The following is a 20,368-nucleotide window of genomic DNA, read 5'->3' as shown; positions in this document are numbered from 1 at the left end:
ACCAACTGAAATGTTTTCCTTAAACTTTATATGTTAGGGTTTTTTAACAGACTTAACAGAGATTAAAGAGACATATTCCTGCAAAACACTTCATTCTGGATGGATTAGTTCCTGTCAGCAAGCCCACTTCATTAATTTTAACAAGACTACTCGTAGTTTGGGGGAATGCAAGCACCACTTGCTTTAGCCCCGAGCTATAGCTCTCTTTGTTAATCACCTCCATCGTTTCGACTGAACAGGTATGACTAGCCCACCACTGAAGTATGACAACCCGCAGTTCCCTGACTTGGCTACCATCTGAAAATGACTGGCCAACATCAACTCTGCAAAAGCAGCTGCAGGAATTCACCAGGAGCTGTTCCTATTTCAGCAGCGCCTTCATTACTGGCTGTTATGTGGGGTAACCTGGTCCAGAAATGATGCTTTGACCCTCACCCCGAAAAAGACGAGTCCTTGAATGTGCGCTCTCAGTACAACCCCAGAGAACCTCCTTAAGAGAGAAGAAAGGGGAGGAGAAAGCGTTGCTCTCTGGCTATAGCAACCCCACCTCCCGGTTATTTCATCTTCCTTACAAGGCTAAAGCTAGAAGCTTTCCTCTGCTGCCTGGGTCCCTTAAAAGCGGCAGAGCAAGCCCCGAGGTTCCCGGTGGAGCGCAGCCGGGATCGGGGCTGACAGATGGGGCAGGAGGTACTAGGGAAAGCACGGCAGGGAAGGCTGGTGCGCTTCAGAGAAGTGTGACAGTATCCTGCAAATCCTAAACCAGATGCTCATTGATGCAGCTTCTCCAAAGAAACACGAAAGCAACCCCAAAAAGAAATCACTGAGGGGGGGAAAGTGCAACATGAAAGGTAAATATATTTTTCATTGGGACAAACAAAAATAACTGGCTTTATTTTGATTGGAAATCATTGTTGTAAGTAGATGTCTAAAACTGGGGACTGAAAAATACATTTACTACTCTCTGAATAAAGACTGGTCTGGCTCTGACTTCAAGAGCAGCACTGGGTTGAAAAGTCAGATCAACAGATGAATTCAGGGGCATCTGAAGAAATTTTGAATTTTCTCTTTAGGCATTCACACCTGAAAACTTTCTAAAACTCTGCTTTTCTGTTTTGCTCTCTCTGCTATTGCTAAAGTTTTTGGAGAAGTAGTATGCACTTCGCTTTGGGGGGAAAAAAAAAAAAAAAAAAGAGTGGCAGAACCACAACCTAAACTGAGAACTGGTAAACTGTCTCCATCGAGACATTTCAGATGGTCCTGTACCTCTGTTTTTGTAATAGTGATATTTCTTCAGAAAGATCCATGACCTACGGAGCTGGAATGCCTGTTGGCATCTGGTTGAGGTTATTGTAGGTATTTGGGATTCAGGGATTTTTCCAGTTTAACTGAAACAAGCTGATATTGTCTACACATTCAATGAATTGTTTCCATGCTCTGACCATCTAGTCTCTCTGAAGGGTAATTCTAGGACTGTTGAATCTGAACTGGAAGAGAGGAAACACCTTGATAGTTCAAAACTGCAGCCCTTCTGTGGGTCATGCTGCCAGTGAAAGTCAGAGTGGCTGAAAGACGGAAGACTTTGCCCCTTGCCTGTGAGATGTACCGAGACAGATGTTTTGCAAATATGATACTACTGACTTTAGCGTAACTGTAAGGTATAATACTTGGGCTTCTGATTTCTTCTTTGCAATGCTAGAGGACTTACAGATGCTTTTATTCACCAGGTAAAATGAAAAACTGGCCTTTTGAGAACAGCTGCTGGGAGATGTGACGAACCAAGAGACCAGGGGATTACTACACAGCTCCTGCAGATTCTCACTGAAGGCATCGGGTCAGCCTGCCAGAAAGTGTGTGCTGAGCTGTGGGTTCAGCACCCAAGGATGGAAGTGCTACGTCGTTCCTCTGTCTTTGCTGCAGAGGTGATGGAGGTTTTTGACAGGTCTCCCACTGACAAGGAGCTTGTGTCCCAAGCCAAGGCTCTCTGCAGAGACTACATAAATTCGAGGCTAATTCGAGCGGGTGTCAGCTGGAGCAAACCTGAGTACAATGTACCGGTGCCTGGTGGTAAGCTGGCCGAGGTATCCACCATACTGCTGCGACTAGGTAAGTCCCCGTGGGAGTGGGTGGGAATTGAAACACTGTGTGGAGCAATTCAGACCAGACTAAGGTTTCTGGAAGTGATGAGTGCCAAGAGGCTTTTCAGGTGATGACACAGACGTTTTTCTTCTCTACTTTGAGCACTTAGATTTGGTTTTGGTGATCTTCCCTAAACAGCTCCTTTACTTCCTCAGCCCCTTGGAGCACTGCTTAGCACAGTGTTTCTGTGGAGCGACTTTTTTCTGAGGACTTTCAACAACTGAAAAGCATGATTCAGTTCAAGAAAGCCCAACAACAGACTCATTTTGTCTGCGTAAGGCTCCAGCTGTGTAGCAGTTTTTGCAGTAGTTTCAGTAGTCTTTCTCAGCTTGGCATTTTAACAGGTCTTGCAGTGTTTTCTTCAGATGCAGGTGACTTCCATGCTGTGATGCAACCCAAGCTGCCATCTAGTAGAGTACTGCTGCCTCTAGACTTGGGCTTCATCAGTTGCTTGCTCAGATGCAAGGACATTTAATTTTGGGGGAGCTGCTTAGACCATGTATGTTGGAGATTTTATAAAAGCCGCTTTTTAATGACAGTGTGTTGAGAGTGTGTTTAATTTTCCTTTGATTACCTTAATCGTTCAGCAAGACAAGAGTTTTCTTGCTTTTTGTTGGAGCAAGGAGAAGCTGGCTGATGTTGCCTGGCACACACTGCCATTCCATGCCCAAACTAGCCACCCTCCGCCATGGCTAGGTGACTGCCGGGGCTGCAGGGAGAGCAATTTGAAGGTTATGCCTGTAGGCTGCTACATGAAGACATGCTTTGGAGTTGACAGTTGCCTGGCCTTTTGCATTAGGTTTTAGACTTCTGAGTGCTTGGGTCTAGCCGTTTGTCTTTTGGGATCACGACACCCTCATTCTTGGAAGTTGCTTCCGACATCCCTCTTTGTTTGCAGACTGGTATATATTAGTGTCTGGCTTGGAAACTACCACTAGTATTTACATCTGATTTAATTACACCAAAGTTCAAATAAATCTGGTGAAGTAACCTTCAGCTGGGCCTACCAAACTCAGAACCAGGCTGATCTCCCCACTTTCTCCCTTTCTTTCTACTTCCGTTTGATACTACTCCAAATTTCTTTTTAATACATAGCTGTGTTTCTTTTAACTGACTTTTTTTTTTTTTCATTCATTCTTATTCACTTTTTCTTTCCTATGCTGAGTTCTATTTGTGGTTCCAGTGGTTGTTTGGTCCTTGGTTATTTTTTGTTCTTCTGTCAATCTCACTGTCTCTTTGTCCTTCATTTCTTCTCTGCCTGGGTTGGGGGTTGAGATTTGTTTGCTTTCAACCAGATCTTCTGTGGGTGGCCAGCAGCATGTTAAAGGGCAAGCAGGTGGCAGACTGGATCTGAAGGCGTCCCCTGGATGGCTTTCCTGTTACTTATCCATGTCCAGATGGGAAGATTTGGCTGGTGGTCCCAGGAACTTGGCGCATTCTCTGAGTAAATCTGTTTGGAGAGCGCCATGTGGTACTCATGCAACAAGAAGGGTGAGCAGTTGTCCTTATTAGGATGAAGAGTTGTTTCCATCCTGTTTGTTCAGGCTTGCCACATGGCCTGTCCCTTTCTTTTCCCCCTTCACTGCTATAAGCAGTATAAGGCCGAGTGGTATCCAGCCACCTGCCAGGAATGGTAGTCCTTAGCTGCTTACTAAGCAGTGCAACAAGCCAGGCCAGTTTTTTTCTTGGTGATAGTGCTGAGAAGCCTGTGGAGATGAGAAGTTGGAGTATTTCCTAGCCCTCTTGCACACAGAGAGTCTGACGAACTGGCTGGTGGGCCAGCAGAGGTGCTGGGCACAGGCCATGCAGTTGCAGTCTTGGAGAGCAAAAGCCCGTCAGCTCAGTGAGGCTTAACAGCTAATTAGTGCAATTAATGAGTCAGAGGTGGCAAAACCTAATGGTATGGCCCAATGAGGCACCCCAGACCAACCTGCCATGAGTGTCAGAGTTCTGGTTTATCTGAATTTGTCTCTTCTGTGGCCAAGGCTCAGGCAAGTGCCCTTTCACCTCTGCACTGAGCTTCTGCATGTGTGAACTGTCACTGCTGCCCTTGTTCCTCCAGGATTACTGGAGGAAGGAGGAGAAGCACAGAAATTGCTCTAAATGTTGCAAAGTTCACAGCCGGGCATCTGAACATGGACATAGAAGACTTCTTTTGTGCCACCAAATGTAACGTGCTGCTGGAGGGGTCCTGGGGCTGCCAGGGCAGGGAGTCTCCCTGAGCCTGGGACTGCTTTCCTGTGTTTTTCTTCCGCTGCCCGCTTTTGTCGGCCCTGTGCAGGGCAGGGCCCACTTTAGCAGCATGTGTGCCTCCAACCAAAACCTGATCTCATCTGGGCCCTCCAGGCGCTGCTTGTTAAAAGCTGTAACAGTGGCAGGCTACCAAGTGCTGATCCCAGCCTCCCATGCCTCCCTCTCGGCTAACCACAGGCAGGGCTATCCCCATTTCCTTGCATTTACAGGAAAGCCTGTGTGCTCCCTGTGAGGAGAAAACAGCTGTTGAGTGGTGCAAGTAAAGTTTCCTCTTATCAGGGCTGACCATGTGTTGGCAGGGTTTCCTCTTGCCATCAAATTGTGTGGGACAATCCCACACACAAATGGCTCGGAGAGCTCCTCTGGAATTCTGTAGAGCTGGGCTTTGCCCGTACCGTGCTGAATGCCAGTGCCCAGTTAGATGAACTATGTTCCTTTAGCTAATGACTCTATAACAAGCTCCAGACCGGGGTGTCATCTTCCTTTTCAGTCCCTATCTAAATGGAGTTTTCAGGAGGATCAGTTACCCTCAGACTAGGGCAAGTCATCTGAGTCTTGCAGTGGGATGTAAAGCTGTTGTAACAGCTCTCCTCTTCCCCTGGGTGCTTCAGAGCACCCTTGTGCAGGAGAAGGACACAGGGTGTCCTTCTAAATCTAAACCAAATAGGACCGTCCATGCACAAAGGGCCTTGGTCCCATGCAATGTTTGCATTGTGTGATGCTCCTACAGCAGCTGTGCAACCCTTATTAAGCATTTTTGAACCCCTGTAGAGAGATAAATCCATTGGAAACTGGGCTTTCTTAATTCTGCTGCTCAAAAATGGTTTGTTTTGCTCAGAGGAAAAGCTTTACTGCTGTTGCCCAAGCTCCATAGCGCAAACCTGTGGGAAGATATTCTCTGCTTGTCCTTGGTTTTTCCATCTTGGTCTTCGAGCTAGCCTAACACCTCCAACCACTTCCCAGCTGGGGAGAAAACAACCTGGAGCTTAAAGCATGGGTGGTCTATGTGTGTGTTGGGAACCTTATTGCTGAGGAGTCAGCCAAGCAAGTGAACATCTCTATAACCATTTGGAGGAGAGAAAGAATGCCAGATCGTCACTCAGTGCCTGTGAGAGCGTAAAATAGCTGAGCTGATAGCCTCTTTGCTCAATTAATGTTGTGCAGCTCTGGGTGGATCCTTGGCTTTCATCAGCCTCCAGCATTCTTGAGGCTTTTTCGTGCAAGTCTGATGGGGTGTTGAGAAAGGCATATCTCTCAAAAGCTTACGTAGATGTACATGCCTCCTTTTCACTTCTGAAGAAAAATGAGGTGGCTCTGCTTATCTGAGGTCTGTCTCCTGTGTTGGAGGAAAGACAGGCATCCAGCCTGGGAACATCACTTATAGCGAGGATTACTGCAGCCACACCACTGGTACAGGGCCACTGCCTGTCCCCACTCCCTTTAGAAGTCCCAGGCACAGGCGATATTAGGAAAGCAGAGTGCAGGTGGCAGCCTCTAAATGACCCTAAGCACTCTGCTGCCTGTTTAAAAGGGGTTAAGTCTCTTTGGCTGAAGGGGTGGTCCCAGGTGTAATTCCTACACAATGAGAGCAAGACTTGGTGTTCTTCGTGCTGACTCCTGACTGTTTGTTTCCAGGGGATGAGCTGGAATACATCCGCCCCAACGTCTACCGGAATATCGCCCGCCAATTGAACATCTCGCTGCACTCTGAGACCGTGGTGACAGATGCCTTCCTGGCCGTAGCTGCACAGATTTTCACTGCAGGTACTGTGTCCTGACGGACATGCAGACGGGGCTGGGCAGAAAGAAACAGGATGGAGCCACATCTCTCAGAGAAGTCATATTTCTGGGATGGCCTGCAAGTTGTGGCCTGGTTTCTGAAAGGACTGTGGGCAGTTTGGCAGTGTGCCCTGCTCTGATGATTTAATGAGAGCTCCTCTATGCTCTGTTGTTCTGGCAGGGAAATGCCCTGTTTTATTATATCCTCCTGGCAGGTTCTCACTCATTCTAGAAGGCATCTCCTGCCCTTCCTCATCAGGAGGTAGTGTTGCCTCGTTGCACAGGGAGGTCACTCGTTCCAAGCTCCTTTGCTGACCATTGGCAACTGGAGAAGGTTCATTACATGGGAGTCTCCCTTGTTCCCACTCGTGCTGCTGATGGTAGGAGCCAGAACAAACTCATCACAAGGGAGTTCCTCTCTTTCCAGCTTCCTTTCCCACAGCAATAGCCAGAACTGCAATGGAGCCTGCTGCTTCCAGTTGCTGCTTCTCCTTTCTCATACTCAGAGAGTCTCAGCCCTCAAGGCACCTCGGGACAAGCAGGTGCTTTGAGCTTTCTCACTGCTTAGACATGAATGTTCTTCTGCTTCACTTTGGTCCCAGAGTCAAAAGCAAAGGTATGCTCAGTGCTGTGTCCTTGCAAAGGAAACTCAGTCTTCCCTGAAAACAGTCCGTGCCTGTGCTTGGGAATGCAGTCTGGGGGAATCAAGAGAAGAGAAAATTGTTTTACATAGAGATTTATGTCAGGCAAGTCCTGATGCAGTTGTAGGTTTTCTGCAATGTCTTGTTCTGTTGTCTGTGGAAGGGACAGGAAATGTTAGAGACTGGAAACAAAACAAAAAAAAAAGGGAAAAAACCAAAAGACAAGTACTTGCTAGCAGCATAGTAGTGTGAAAGCACTGGATCCAGTGACGTTGATGTGCTGAGTGTCACAGGAGGCAGTGATTCTTGTTACTTTGACAGCAGTTGCTACAGGACAGAAGTCCAGGTTTCTGTTGTACTCTCAAATAACCTCCCTCACTCAAAATCTTTTTAGTTTCACAGTCACCTCTGCTTCTTTATGCATATGAACTGCATGGGAATCACAGACACCCTGGAGAAGGCCTGGACTGACGTTCTGGACTTCAGATCTAAGGGGTGTTGTGGTGGAGAGCACAGATCCTCTCCAGAATCACAACTGATGACAAAATAGATCTCTGAGAGGGACTGCTCAAGCAGGGCTCCTGGCAGGTTGAGCAGGGCAGATTTACTCCCCGGATCAGGGAAACTGATGCGGTGTCATGAGAAATGGAGGGAACTGGATTCTGTAGCTGGTACTGCAGCCCTCGGCATCCTTTCAGAGCATGTCTGGAATGCAGTTTGCCTTTGCACTGGGCTAGCTTGGGAGGCCATATGGGCTCAGGAAGCAAGAGCCAGGCAAGTACAGCAGGAATGTCTGAGTGTGGTTGTGTTCAAAGTGCGGGTATCCTGTCTTGTCACTTAGAGCTGAGCTTTACTTGCACCAAGGCTTACAGAAAAACGAAGGTCAAGTTTGCAGGCTCAGGTATTTGCGTTGCAGATAAGTAGGTTATCTTCTTAGATTATTATAGCTGACTACATCAGAACTGGCCCACCTCCAAAGCTGAAGTGACACAGGGAATTAAGCCAGAAAGGTGGATGGCTATAGGTGGAGCAGACCGCCTGCGCTGCTGTGCTGCATAAACATGATGTTGGGCAGAAAGCTCTGCTGGCTTCTGGAAGTCCTGCTCTCACCAATGTATATTGACAGTTTCATTGAGAGCTGCATTTTTTGGTGTTCTTCAACTTCTCAGCTCAGGAGTCAAGCAAAAGGTGTGGATGGTTTAAAATATTTTTATTGAAAGTAAAGCTAGAAGTTGTAACTCTTGGTTCTAAACTTGGGTTTTTCAGGGTAGTAAGAATGGGATCTGGCCTCAGCACTTTGAGGCTGTCAATGCTAGAGACTTTGTGAACATGGTAGAAGCCCAGGCTCAAGCTCTGTTGCTAGTGCTGCCCCTTGTCTGGTGACATTGTGCTGCATAAATGGCTGGGAGCTGGCTGGCTGCACAGGGATTGGATTCAAACCTTCCAGAGCTCTGTATGCTCTTTTTTTTTCTTTTCTCATCTCTGCCTCAGAGCAACTGACAGGATAACCTGTGAGCGCGGAGCTGAAGTTGTGTATTCAATTGCTTTTATCAGTTCATTATTGCAATTTCTCTTGCTAGAAGGCTGCTGAGTGGCAGAGAGGGAGGAGTTTGCTGATTTTTAGCATTCCTGGATCCCAACTGCAGTCTCAAGACTCAGCATTTAATGCTAAATCCAGCAAATCAGTTGGCTGTAGCAGCCAGACATTCATTCCTTTTTTTTTTTTTCATAGTTTGGAGGAAAGAGGCTCTTATTGAGCAAAGGAAACCAGAGACTCAAGTGCAGACTGAGTTGTCGTGCCAATTACTGATGGTTGAAGCATCTCAGCCTGTTTTTCACTATCCCATTTATTAAGAAAACAGCTACAGTCTGACACTGCTGTGCCTAGACAGTCTGGGGAGCCCTGTTAGCCACTCACAGTGCCTTTCCAGCAGCGGAGTGGGATATTTTGACCTTACCTTGCTGGAGAGGTTTTTCTCCCTAATCTTTTATATGTCCTTCTTCCATGCGCTGGTCTGGTTTTGAGTCTTCATGCTGTAGCTCTGGCTATGCCTATGCTCACTTCCTGATCACACTGTCTGCAAGCCTTGACTAAGCACAAGCCCTAGATGGACCTGTCAAGAAGGCAAGACTGAGGACATCTGGCATCCTTGTTGGACCCAGTGCATGGGTGCATTGTGCCATATTCAACTTCAGAGCATTGTCTATTCCAGTTATCTCAGGAGTGGCTTTTCTCTGGTGTAGCAAAGACAGCTTGAATCCAAATTACAGCAAGATTAACAGCTGAGAATATAGGCAGAAAGTGAGCGGGTCACAAGCACGATAGGGCTCAAGCTGTATTTTTCTTCTCTGTTTCCATACAACCTGTTAGTTATTCAAGGCGAGGAGAGCCCATCTGTGTGGAGACTGGCACCGCAGAGCCCTGACCTGCTTTGGATGTTGAAGGATCTGCAGCAGCATCACCTCTGTGACAATACCGCTGGTTCTGGTGTGTGGTCCAAAGCTACTCTTCAGCCAGCAGGAGACTTTCCACCGACTTTAACAGGCTTTGGATTGGGGCCTGGCTGAGCTGGCATTTACATTAGCTGTTTAAATAAATCCCAGACGAAAGGGGTCACTTGGTGGAAGAACAGAAGTAGAAAAGGGAGATGCATTTTCCTTTCCTAAAGGAAAGTTTCCTCCAGTTGGTAAGAGCTGCTAGGCACGTGGGCTCTCTAACAGCTTTTATCCTGGTTTTGTATTGGTTTGGGTGCTTGTCAGTTTTTAATCAAGATTCTTGGGCTGAAGTGAACCCTGAAAAACAGGGATGCATGGTTAATGGGCTCTCGGGAGAAAATACTTTCCCCAGCAGGAGCAAATGCTGTTAGAAATGCATCCCGCTGCTTCCTCATCGCTTAGGGTCTTATGACTTCAGCTTCCTGCCTTGCACACATCCTTCTTGGCTTCTTTGTCTCCACCAGAGGAAAGTATATCGTGTCTGGCTGTATTCTCCCAGCTGTTGAGGTGTAGCACTCAATCATGTTTCTCTTAGACCTGATTTGCAAGTTAGGCTTTGATGCCGAGTGGAGCAGAGGGGAGTTTATTTGAGTAACCTTGGATGAGACTCTGCACAGTTGTGTCTCATGGCTTCTTGAGCTCTCCCCTAGGGCAGACAAGCTGCTATGCAGCAGGAACACGTTCAAGAGCAGTTCTCTCCTGCTAATTCATTTTCCCCTGGGCTCGCCAGTGTTTACATACCTTCAGCTCCATGACTGGCCTTGAGTCTGAAACTGGTATTTCTTATTTTTTAAAATGCCTTCTGAGCAGCTTTTCACTTTTTCCACGCCCTTTTGTTCCATCTCTGTGAGCCGGAGTTTCAGAACTTTCTCTGTTTTGATCACTCCTTTCCAGACCAGTTTTCCATTCCCTCTTGTTAGCTCCTGTGCTGATCTGCACAGTGGGAAGCTGTGAATAGATTGTCTCAGTCGAAGATGGGCATCCGTCTCCCCAATGTGGATGGCAGCCAGGCCTTTTGAGGAATTTGGAGCAAGACAATGTGTCTTCTCTGCTCATATGCAGTGGCCAGATGCTTATGCCAAGGCATGCATCAAGCTAGTGTCACCCTGACCCTGGCCTGGACATCGCAGGGGGCAGAGGCACTGCCCTCCCAGTAGGCTGTGCTCCTCTACCCCTGCCAAGGGAGTCCTTCAGAGAGAAAAGTTAACGGAGCTGCTGTCCTGATAAGTGCAGATGGGGGCTGCTGTGGCCCGTTCACCTGTCCTGCCCTGCCTGGAGCTGGGTGGCTGCTGGAGCCCTCCTGGGGCAGAGGGACTGGCCACAGCCACGGCCCAGCTTTGGTCTACAGCTGTTAGAGGTGTCTGCTCTTCTCTTCCTTCAGGGCTCCCCTACAACATCTGGTGCCAACAAAAGCATAAGCTGTGCCCTGCTGTCTCTGGTGAGGAGCCCAGCTGGCTGTCTCCACCTTCTGCCTCCAGCAGTGGCAACAGGAGTTTCCATGCAGAGAAACTGGGAGGGGATTTCCTCCCCTCTCACTCCCGTGGCTCAGCTCTGCTGGTAACAGGAAGAGCAGACTGAAAGATTGGTTCGACCCTTACAGGCATGCACTGTAAAGAGAAGCATAATGGGAAGTGACCACTGAGCCCTTCACATCCGTCACCATGATAAGCATCAGCCAGCAGCTTGCCCTCTTCCTGCTGTCTATGAGAAAGAGAGAGGGGCTTTGTCCATGTACTAGGGAAGCGTTCACCTCATGCAAGTCCTGCAGCAAGCATCACTATGTAGCAACCTTGTGAGGGAAGCCAGAGGTGAAGGATTTTCTCTCCATCCCCCTTAGCAGGAGCCCCTGGACTGACATGTCTGTAGAGCAAACCTCTTTCCTGTGGATTAGAGAAATCATGGATATGTTTAGCCTTTATCTTTCATAGGTTGTTGGTGCATTTTTTTCCTGTTGGAAAGAGAAACTCAGGTTTAAAACAAAGTTAATCAAGACTGCAGCTGTCTTTCTCTACCAGGGTAGTCTCAGCCCCCTGTCAATCTTAGTTACTGCCATGTAAATATCTCAAAGCTAATGGACTTGCTTCAAATACTTAAGAAAGAGTACTGTCAGTAAAAGCTTGGGAATAAGCCAGGAACTCTGCCTGGAGTTTCGGGTAACTTTGGTTCATGTAGTTCAAGATGCAAGGAGCCACGTTTCTGCAAGGATGCTTAACTGTAAAAACTGACGTACGCTAAAGCTGAGTATAAGCCAGCTGAGGCTTTAGTCCAGGAGATTGCGGTCAGCAAGAGGTAACTCCTTAAAGGCTCTTTCCTTGGGTGGAGGTGTATTGACCTGCAACAGGAAAGGCTCTTTCTTGCCAGGAGAAACCCTTTGTCTAATCTTCTGTCTAGTATTTTCTTATGTGGTTTCATAGCCTCTTCCTGGCTCATTCTGCTCGCTGTCATGGTGACACACAATGTGAGAAAGACAGATAAATAGTGTGAATACCACACAGGCAGCAAACTTCCGGAGTGACAGCTCTGGGGAAGGGATACCACAGGGCCTACTCAGAAAATAAAATCAGAATAACAGCCAATTTAGCTATATTAATAACTTCCTCTGACCTTGGGGATAGTGCTCATGAAGGACAGAGTATCACAGGTGACTCTGAGCTACTGCTGTTATTGTTGATACAGAGCCTCCCAGAAGGATCATCTGTAGATTTTGATCTTATATCAGTCATGAGTGAAAAATAGCTTTTTTTAAACACTGAATAGATTTTCTTCAGTCTAACAAGCCATTCTTATGGCTAACATTTGAACAGTTTCTCTAAAGTATGGTACTTTTTTTTATTAAAAAAAAAAAAAAGCCATCGCTGAAAGTGTTAGCGTGAGTGTCCCTTTTGAGGCACTAAGTGGAGGGATTGTGGAAATGTTTTGAAACCTGAACGTGTTGTAAAGGAATGTGGGGAGCTCTGCTGTGATGTGAACAGGCATGAGGCGTCTGGAGCTCCATCCGAAAGAGATGGGCTGGGATGCCTGGGGATCTAGGGGTGCGATGAAGGAAAGAGGCAGACTCTTCACGTAATTTAAATTGTGTCTAAGAGTTTGCTTTCTTAGCTGATAGATTGCTGAGCACATCCAGTGTTCTGATCATCTGCTTAACCCCTTCTGGTCCTTTAGATCTAGTGACTAAACTAATCTTTCCTTCCTCTCACCTGTTTTCGTTCTTGTTGCAACCCAGCAAGAACAGTTTGTGTGGATTTTAAATACTAAAACTTCACCTGGCTTATGGATGCATTTGGGAAAGACCTTGGACAGATTCCATAGGGACCTAACACTGTAAAATACTTCACAGCATGCTTGTCAAATACTGCTATTCCAGATAATAAACTAAGGGAGGGAATTCAACTTCCTAGTGGATCCAAAGGAAATCCATGTGCCATTGTGCTGTTGTAGTTCTTCTGCATGGGTGCAGAAGGGTTGCATTTCCAGGTCACAGGTCCTGATAAAAGCCTGATGAGGCACTGCTGGCTGCAATGTTTAAGCATGGAGGATTTATGCCAGTGGTGTTGGCAAAGTGCAGGGGAGACCCAGGGAGGTTGGCTGTTTTCCAGAACTGAGCTTGAGCACTTATCACTAGCACTACCAGGAAGATGTCTGCTGCTGGGACAACTTCCATGGAGCGTTTGCTGCTGGCAGGTCACCCTAGCAAGGAAGGCTGCTTTCTGGAAGATTAGATAAACTGAGTGACACTTTGTCCTGCGCTGCCTTCAGTGGGGTGGGATGTGCAATGTTAAATATTGAAGTCAGTGTGGCAAAACTCTTGGAGCTACATGGTTTTTCAGGTGAAGACTGGAGCATACTCCTTACGTCAAGAAGGACTCCAACCCTCTCAACTTTGTAGCTTTGCCTCCCATTTTTGCTCTTGTGTCATGGTAGAACTGACTGAAGATGCTTATCTCATATGTGTTTTGTGTGTCACATTGGAACAGTCTCCTCTGATCTAGAAAAAAAAGGAATGCTTTGTCTTAAGGATTTTTAAGAGTTGTGCTGGGGACAAAAAACCCAGGTTGCTCAAACTCTTTGAATTGAATTGCCTCCTGCGCAGCATGTGCATGGCTGAGAGTTAATGGTGATATAACCCGTGGTGGTGCACATCTTATTTATTTTGATGATGCATTTGGGCTGCTTTCTTCAAAGCTGTGCACCCAGTGCTGAAAGGGGAACAAAGCATGCCTGGGTCAGATAATTTAATTCTGCTTCTCTGGGTGGAGAGTTTTCCCCAATCCTGGTCCCCTAGTATTTCTTCTCCCCCATGGTGGAAAGCATGCAGAACTGTGGCTGCACCTGAACTCACAGCTGCACACATGCAGTGTAGGCACATGTAATGAAGGAGCGTTGTTTCTTTTGATTATTCAAGACTGAGCTATGTGTGCATGTGTAAATCTGAATGACCTTCCTTCTTCTCGTAGGCATAACATGGGGCAAGGTCGTGTCCCTCTATGCTGTGGCAGCTGGGCTGGCAGTGGACTGTGTGCGGCATGCACAGCCAGCCATGGTTCACACCATCGTAGACTGCCTGGGAGAGTTTGTCCGCAAGACCTTGGTGACGTGGTTGAAGAGGAGAGGAGGCTGGGTAAGAGATGCTATCTGATTAAGCTTGCTTCCACACATGCAATCCCCAAAATATCCCAGTTAATGAAAGTGAGAGTGCCCTCACTGCAGCTTTATGCAGAAAAACGTTGAATGAGATTCTCTTCCACAGCCCTGTGGCCACCACTGTCCTACTTACACCTGTGCAAGACTCCATATAGCTCTGTTACTGCCTCATAGTCCCGTCCTTGACAACATCAGCTATTCTGGTCTTCAGCTTCCTGCGTAGCTGTGCTGGGCTAATTCAATCCTGACCCACCAGGGCCTCTTCTGTTCCTGACCTGAACATCTCTGGAGCTGCCAGCCAGTCATAGCGGGAGACTATGGGGTCGTTCTCTTGGGCAGCAGTTTTCTAGAAACTGAAAAAAATAAGGCCTGCCAACTTAATTCCCCTTTCACCTGCCCCGCAGTTCCCAAGTCAAAGCTTAGTATATTAATGTGACTTGCCACCATAAGGAATTTTAGAGGGATATTAAAACCTGGTAGTTTGTGCCATTCCCTGACCTGACCCTGACAATGGTCCATGAATAACTTCTGACTTAGCTCAAATCGTAGCACACTTATGCTTTGCAGGACACTCCTAACACCCATTGACAGTGGGAGTGCTCGTGGCTCTGTTGCTGGCCTGCTCTGAGACAGTGGGTAAGGCATGGCGCTGCTCTGCGTTGGAGTGTGGCTCTACATCATATGGCTTTAAGCCTCTGATTTCTTTGGTTCCCTCTATACACAACAGGAATTACAATGCTCCTGTAGAGGATGTTCAGAATAAGAGCTTTACTTTGGTGCTGTGGAATAGCCAGACACCTTTCTAGTGACATCCCCAGGAGACCAAGACGACTGGTTGGCTGTGTTAGCAGTTGGAGGCTGGGTGATGTACATATGTACCAGGGCCTCTGTACCTTTCTGGCAGGGATATAGGCACTCCTTGGAGCAATACAGCCAAAAGCACTTTGGTGTACTGCCTGGCAGATGCTGCCTGGAGCTAAATACTGCCATATGACACCACTGAGCTCATGAGACATCTTGTTCCAAAGGCATGCACTCTTTCCAGACAGCAAAATTCCCTCCTTTCCAAGAGGTGATATTTATTTCTGAGCTGTCAGGAAACGGTCAGGCTCCGCACCCCACACAGACCCAGAGAGAGGGGAGTGTCTTTTTCCAAACTGCCCATTGCTCCTCTGTGCTGAGACTTCCCGAGTGTACTTGTAGCTGATTCAGTCACCTGGTTTCTCCAGGACTGAAGGCACCTTTTCGATGAAGGGCAACAGGAAAAGTAGTGGTTTGGATCCCTTGCATTTACTAAGTAGTGTTACTGCCTTAAATCATCCCTGCCCTCTCTGAAACTGTGTGACCTTGAGTCAGGGAACTGTTCAGTTGGGCTGAAAAGTAATGTTTGATTTGAATGGCCTGATCTGTTTTATTTTGCATCTCCACAAATAATTGTGCCGAGGTAAGTGAAGAGGATATCCTGGGAAAGCGACTAAGTAGCACTGTTCCAGCCTGTGAAATCCCTGCCTCAGTGTCATTTGAGTCTTATTTTTTAACTGGGTACCTGTAGAGGTGGTTGAAATGTATTCTCTGAAACAGCTTATCCTGTGGAAAAAATACAGTTTCATTAAGATTGAAATGTTGCATAAGAACGTGTCTCCTTCTGGTTTCCAACTAATCTTTTTCTTTGTGCTGGTAAAACATGCATGTTCTGATAAGTTAGCATCTTGTTTTAATTTTTTTATTGTATTATTAGAGTTCAAAACAGGGTGTTTTGGTAGTTCCAAATGTCTTTTTTTAGAAAGTTTGTTGCATAACAAACAAGCTGCAAAACCCATCCTCAGACCAGAATTGGTTCTTTGCAGCTGAGGAGATAAGCTCTGTCCAAAGCTAGCTCCTTCTGCTGATCATCCCCTTCTGGATGCCCAGTGCATGCCAGAGTGGCTGAACCTACGCTGCTTGCTCTTGGGATCTGGCCCTAAGAAAGGGAAGCCAATCTCACTGCCCTCCCAGCCCCGATCAAACAAAATGCCTACAAAAGCTGCTGCATTGTGCTGATTACAGCCTGTCTCCTGTATTCTTATCAGCAATTTTAGGCTGCAACAAGGAGATGTTTTCCCTCTAGAAAGAAATGGTTCCTTCAGTGTGGGGAAAGGCTGCTAATCCTATTGCCATCTTGTACTCTGTTTCCCTGAATGTTCTTCCTCTTTATCTAGGCACTGTAGTGTGAAATTTCCTAGCCTTGTTCACAAATGGGCCAGACGAAACAGCTCTGTAGTGGGGATCCTTTCATCTGCTGCCTGACCTAGCTGGTTGTTAGTTTCTCTTGGCATGGAGTCCTTGTTTCCCCTGTGCACATGGCCCCCGTCTCTTACGCATTGGCTCAGGCTGAGGCTGCCAAGAGGAACCACCGTGCTCCAAGCCGTTTCAGAAAAGCCACCGTGGAGACCTTGGAAAGGCATTTAGGTCTCCACTCAGCAGTAGGTTCCCACACTGCTTCCATAGGGTGGAGGAAGTCCCGACCCCCAAAGCCCAACCCAAAACAAACCTCTTAGGAGAAACAAGAAATGTTTAACCCTTTGAAGCATCATCTCTCCAGAGAGTTTGCAGCCTCAGTAGTGGCTTTACAGTAGAATAGAATTTTTTTTTTTTAAAGCAGCTTTTACATACATTTGCTACAGAGAAGAGCATGTGACTTGAACTTGTTTGAATAATTAGCAGTCGAAGATCAAACTGCCATTGCAACAGTTTATCAGTGCCTTGCAAGACTCAAAGACATATTTGATTAAGTAGCTTGTAAATTTTCTGTTCCAGTGCCTTATCAGGTACGTTTTATTTGGATAACAATAGCTAAGGCAATTGTTAAACAGCTGAGCAATTTTCTTTATCTAAGCAAGGACCATACAAATTTGCAAGTGCTTCTGACTGCAGCTCCTCTGGATTAGCCGCAGTGAGGTCATTGCCTTTGGTAGGGCATAGCACAGTTTTAAGAAGTTTGTACTATCTCATCTGGAAGCTAACCCTCTGCAGCTATGATCAAGCTGGTGTGTGTATTTGGGCCTTGTACTGCTTCACAGGAGGCACTAAAGCCCTTCAGAGCTTAGATTTCTTATTGATCAGCTACCCTAACATCTGAATGCATGTTCAGACAGGTACCTGCGTGTCATGACTTCTCTTGACTAAAGAGACAGCTTGGCGCAACTGTGTTTTAAATGTGAGACTGTGCTGGTCCCTAAAGTTGGACAGGCTGAATCAGTTTGATCTTTTTTTCAAATGCAAATTGGGTGAGTTTGCTAAGCCATCACTGAAAGCATTTAGGCAGATCCATTTTACTTTCCTCCACAATACAGATAAACTACCTATAACCCCTGGTACTACATTGCAGCATCTTCTGTTATGTGCTATCTTGGCTGCTTGCTGTATTTGCTTGTGCTTTTGTAGCTACAGGCAGCAGCATTTCCACACCTTGGTGTTCAGCCTCAGGAGCACCCCTTGTGCTGATTCAACTTCCTCCTGTCACCCTGTTTCTTCCCATCCTGGTGTGCCTGTATTCATGCCTCCTGCAATCTCTACTTGTCAGTTATTTGTGGGCTCAGAGTCTCCTAATGCTCCCCGGAGAACAGCGGTGCAGGGTGAGTCAGTGAGCCAGCCTTTCAGGCTTCCCTGTGAGGGGGGAACTGCTGGAACTGTGTGGGAGGCTGTTGAGGCTGCTCTCAACAAACCGTTGGTCTGCAGATGATGGTGGAGTCAGTCAGTGTGGCCATACTCAGTGACCAGTCCTTTGTTTTCTTCTAATTATTACCAAGGTTGGTCAGGTGAGGCTCACCCATGTCTCAAACACAGGCGGAAATACTGGAAAAGATTGTTGGAGTATTCAGCAATTCTCTTGTCCAGTTTTACAGAAGGAACATCTTGGCATTGAGGGTCTGACTTCCCTCTGCTTGGTCAATGAGAGATTTGTGTCAGAAGGCAAACCTGGAAGACTGCTAAGCTAAGCTTGTAAAGAAAAAGCTTTTGGGACTCATGGAGATTTGCCCTCCTTGTGACCCAATTCTGGTTCACATTTGCCACTCAAAAGCCGTTTCTGAAAACCGCGTCAAGTCGATGTGCTAACGGTGCACCCTCTGTTACAGAGCTACCGTCCACATCTCCTTGTGCTAGGCTGAAGTTTAACCACAAACTGGCAGAACTTTAATTTGTTTCCCCACCAGAAGATGCAATTTTCTATCTACCTCCGTCCTGTTCGCTTTACTCTCCAGATACTTTTCCACATTCTCCTCCCAGTGCCAGCTGATATCCTGTCTTCATATATTTGCTGGATTGTCGTTACTTTTCATTCATTGCAGGCCAGCTTCTATTCTTGTTAATACTTGAAATCAGCAGCCCAAGCAATCTTTAAATCTGGCCCACGCGTCTGGGAGGCATCCCTGCCAGCATACATATTTCCAGAAACAAAGCTTGCATTGCTTTAGGTTTAAATTCGGGGTTGGCTTGCTTGAATGATTTCCAAATAGAACATTAAGGGAAGAGAAAAAGTGCAAGCAACTTGAGCTGATGTTAAACAGAACAACCTCTGGGAAGCATTTTGCTTTACAGAAAAGGATGAGAATGCTGTTATTGCCAAGGCTTCCTAGCTCTTTTGGAAAGGGGAAGAAAGTTTCTTTTATTTAGCTATTCAAAATGCAAAATGCTTGACAACCTTCTTGTAGCATTTCCTTCCCCAAGGGTGGCTGAAAAGAGGGATGCTTCACCTTGCTGATTCAGAATGAAGAAAGTGTACTTTGCAGTGCTCTTGATCCTGATTTAATAACTTGCAGCGTGTGGAAGTGTCAGAGGAAGCATTTGGGGCTGCTGACGGTGTCGCAAAATGGTACTGCAGCACTGGTGGCACAGTGCCGCAGGTTGTGGGGCTTGGAGAGTCGGTGGCCAATGGGCTTCTAGGCATCTCTCTCTGATGATCTTTGTTCCCTCCTCATTAGGCAGACATCACAAAATGCGTGGTGAATACTGACCCCAGCCTTCGCTCCCACTGGCTCGTGGCCGCTGTTTGCAGCTTTGGTCATTTCCTCAAGGCTGTCTTCTTCGTCCTGCTTCCTGAGAGATGAATCCGATCACCAAATGCAGCCCCCTACCCCATCTCCTCCCCCACTCCAGAAGCAGTGGTAACAGCAGTCTCTGAAGAGGAGGAAGAGAAGAACCGGGAAGAACAAAATGCTTGTTCTCCTCTCCCTTCAGCTGGGAGCAGATGATCAGCCACAGTCTACTTTTTGCGGCCACAGGAGTCTCTCTCACTATTAATCCTTTTGAGAGTCTTGTTTCCCTGGGTGACTTTTGTGTGTGGTCTGGACATCGCCAGTCCCTGGGCACGCTGGCTGCAGTGTGGACTGTCAGATGTCTGTTCCTTACGGCTATGTTGCATGCTTATGCTAGTGGCAAGCAGAGGGGAGGAGGGAGTAGGATGTTATTGGAAATGGGATAGAAAATAGAAGAGGGGGAGAGTCCCTCCTTCACTCCATGTGATTCCCCTTTCAGTCCTCAGACTTGCCTCGCGTCGGTTCTTGTTACCTTTGTGCTTCATCTCCATCTCCTCCTTTATTCCCAACCTTGACTTGCTGGGCTCTGCCCCCAGCACAGCATGGTGGAGGGGATGATGCAGCTGTGGGTTTTTAACGTGGTGTCTTGGTTTGAAAAGACAGGTGTCTGTTGAGGAAGGCAGGAGCCTCCCTTGAAATGGAAAGTGCAACCCCCTTCCCTCCAAATTATTATAATTTTGAAATTAACGGGCCTTCAGGCAAAGATATGGGGAATAGGAATAACAGTTCTTTACTAATGTATATATATATATAACACAAGGCAGGGAAAAACAAACAACCCACTGGTTTACACTGACAGAGTCAGGAATACAACCTGACACCCTGTTAGGGTGACAGTAGCAGTCCGATAAGATGATGGCTGCAGTCCTCCTGAAGTGATGGATGTAGTTCTGTGGAAGCAGCAATCAGGTAAAAGAGTCTGGTCTTCCTCCGAAGGTCCAGTGGTAGGTAGGTAGCTCTTGTCCTCTGGAACTCCAGTGGGGGGAAAAGCTCCTCTGGGAATCCAGTGGAAGAAAGGCTGCTAGGGTGTTCAAAATCTCCGTTTTTATTTGGCATGGACTGCTTGGCTCCTTCCCCCCCCCTCCCCGGGCGGAGCATCTCACAATGGGATGGGGAGTCGTGAAGCAGTTCCTTGATGGGCCATTAACAGGAGATAGTCCAGGAGCGAGTTATCGATGGGTCAGGCGATAAGGCATTGTTGTGCCCAGTAACAGGAGATAGTCCAGAGCGGGGAGGCAGGGAGCACCGCCCCACCTGGTCTCAACAGCTCCTGAAGATGGTAATAGAATATTTTTTTTTCCTTTTGGCACATTTTACACTGTAACCCAGGACACGTGGTAAAATCAA

General features: G+C 47.0%; 1 protein-coding gene across 1 annotated transcript; it reads left to right on the top strand.

The window, feature by feature from the left end:
• Positions 1 to 662: 662 nt before the first annotated feature.
• BOK (BCL2 family apoptosis regulator BOK) lies at positions 663 to 19,052 on the top strand. Its single transcript, XM_009961210.2, has 5 exons — positions 663 to 848; positions 1,725 to 2,103; positions 6,025 to 6,153; positions 13,760 to 13,923; positions 18,908 to 19,052. Exons 2-5 carry the CDS (start codon positions 1,881 to 1,883, stop codon positions 19,031 to 19,033), a joined length of 642 nt encoding a protein of 213 aa, XP_009959512.1. The 5' UTR covers positions 663 to 848; positions 1,725 to 1,880; the 3' UTR covers positions 19,034 to 19,052.
• The last annotated feature ends 1,316 nt before the right edge of the window (positions 19,053 to 20,368 follow it).

This window comes from Leptosomus discolor, chromosome 7 (assembly GCF_034619465.1).
Source record: "Leptosomus discolor isolate bLepDis1 chromosome 7, bLepDis1.hap2, whole genome shotgun sequence".
NCBI classification, from domain to species: domain Eukaryota; kingdom Metazoa; phylum Chordata; class Aves; order Leptosomiformes; family Leptosomidae; genus Leptosomus; species Leptosomus discolor.
Note: the sequence above shows the minus strand (reverse complement) of the source record. Positions and strands in the feature narration are given on the sequence as shown.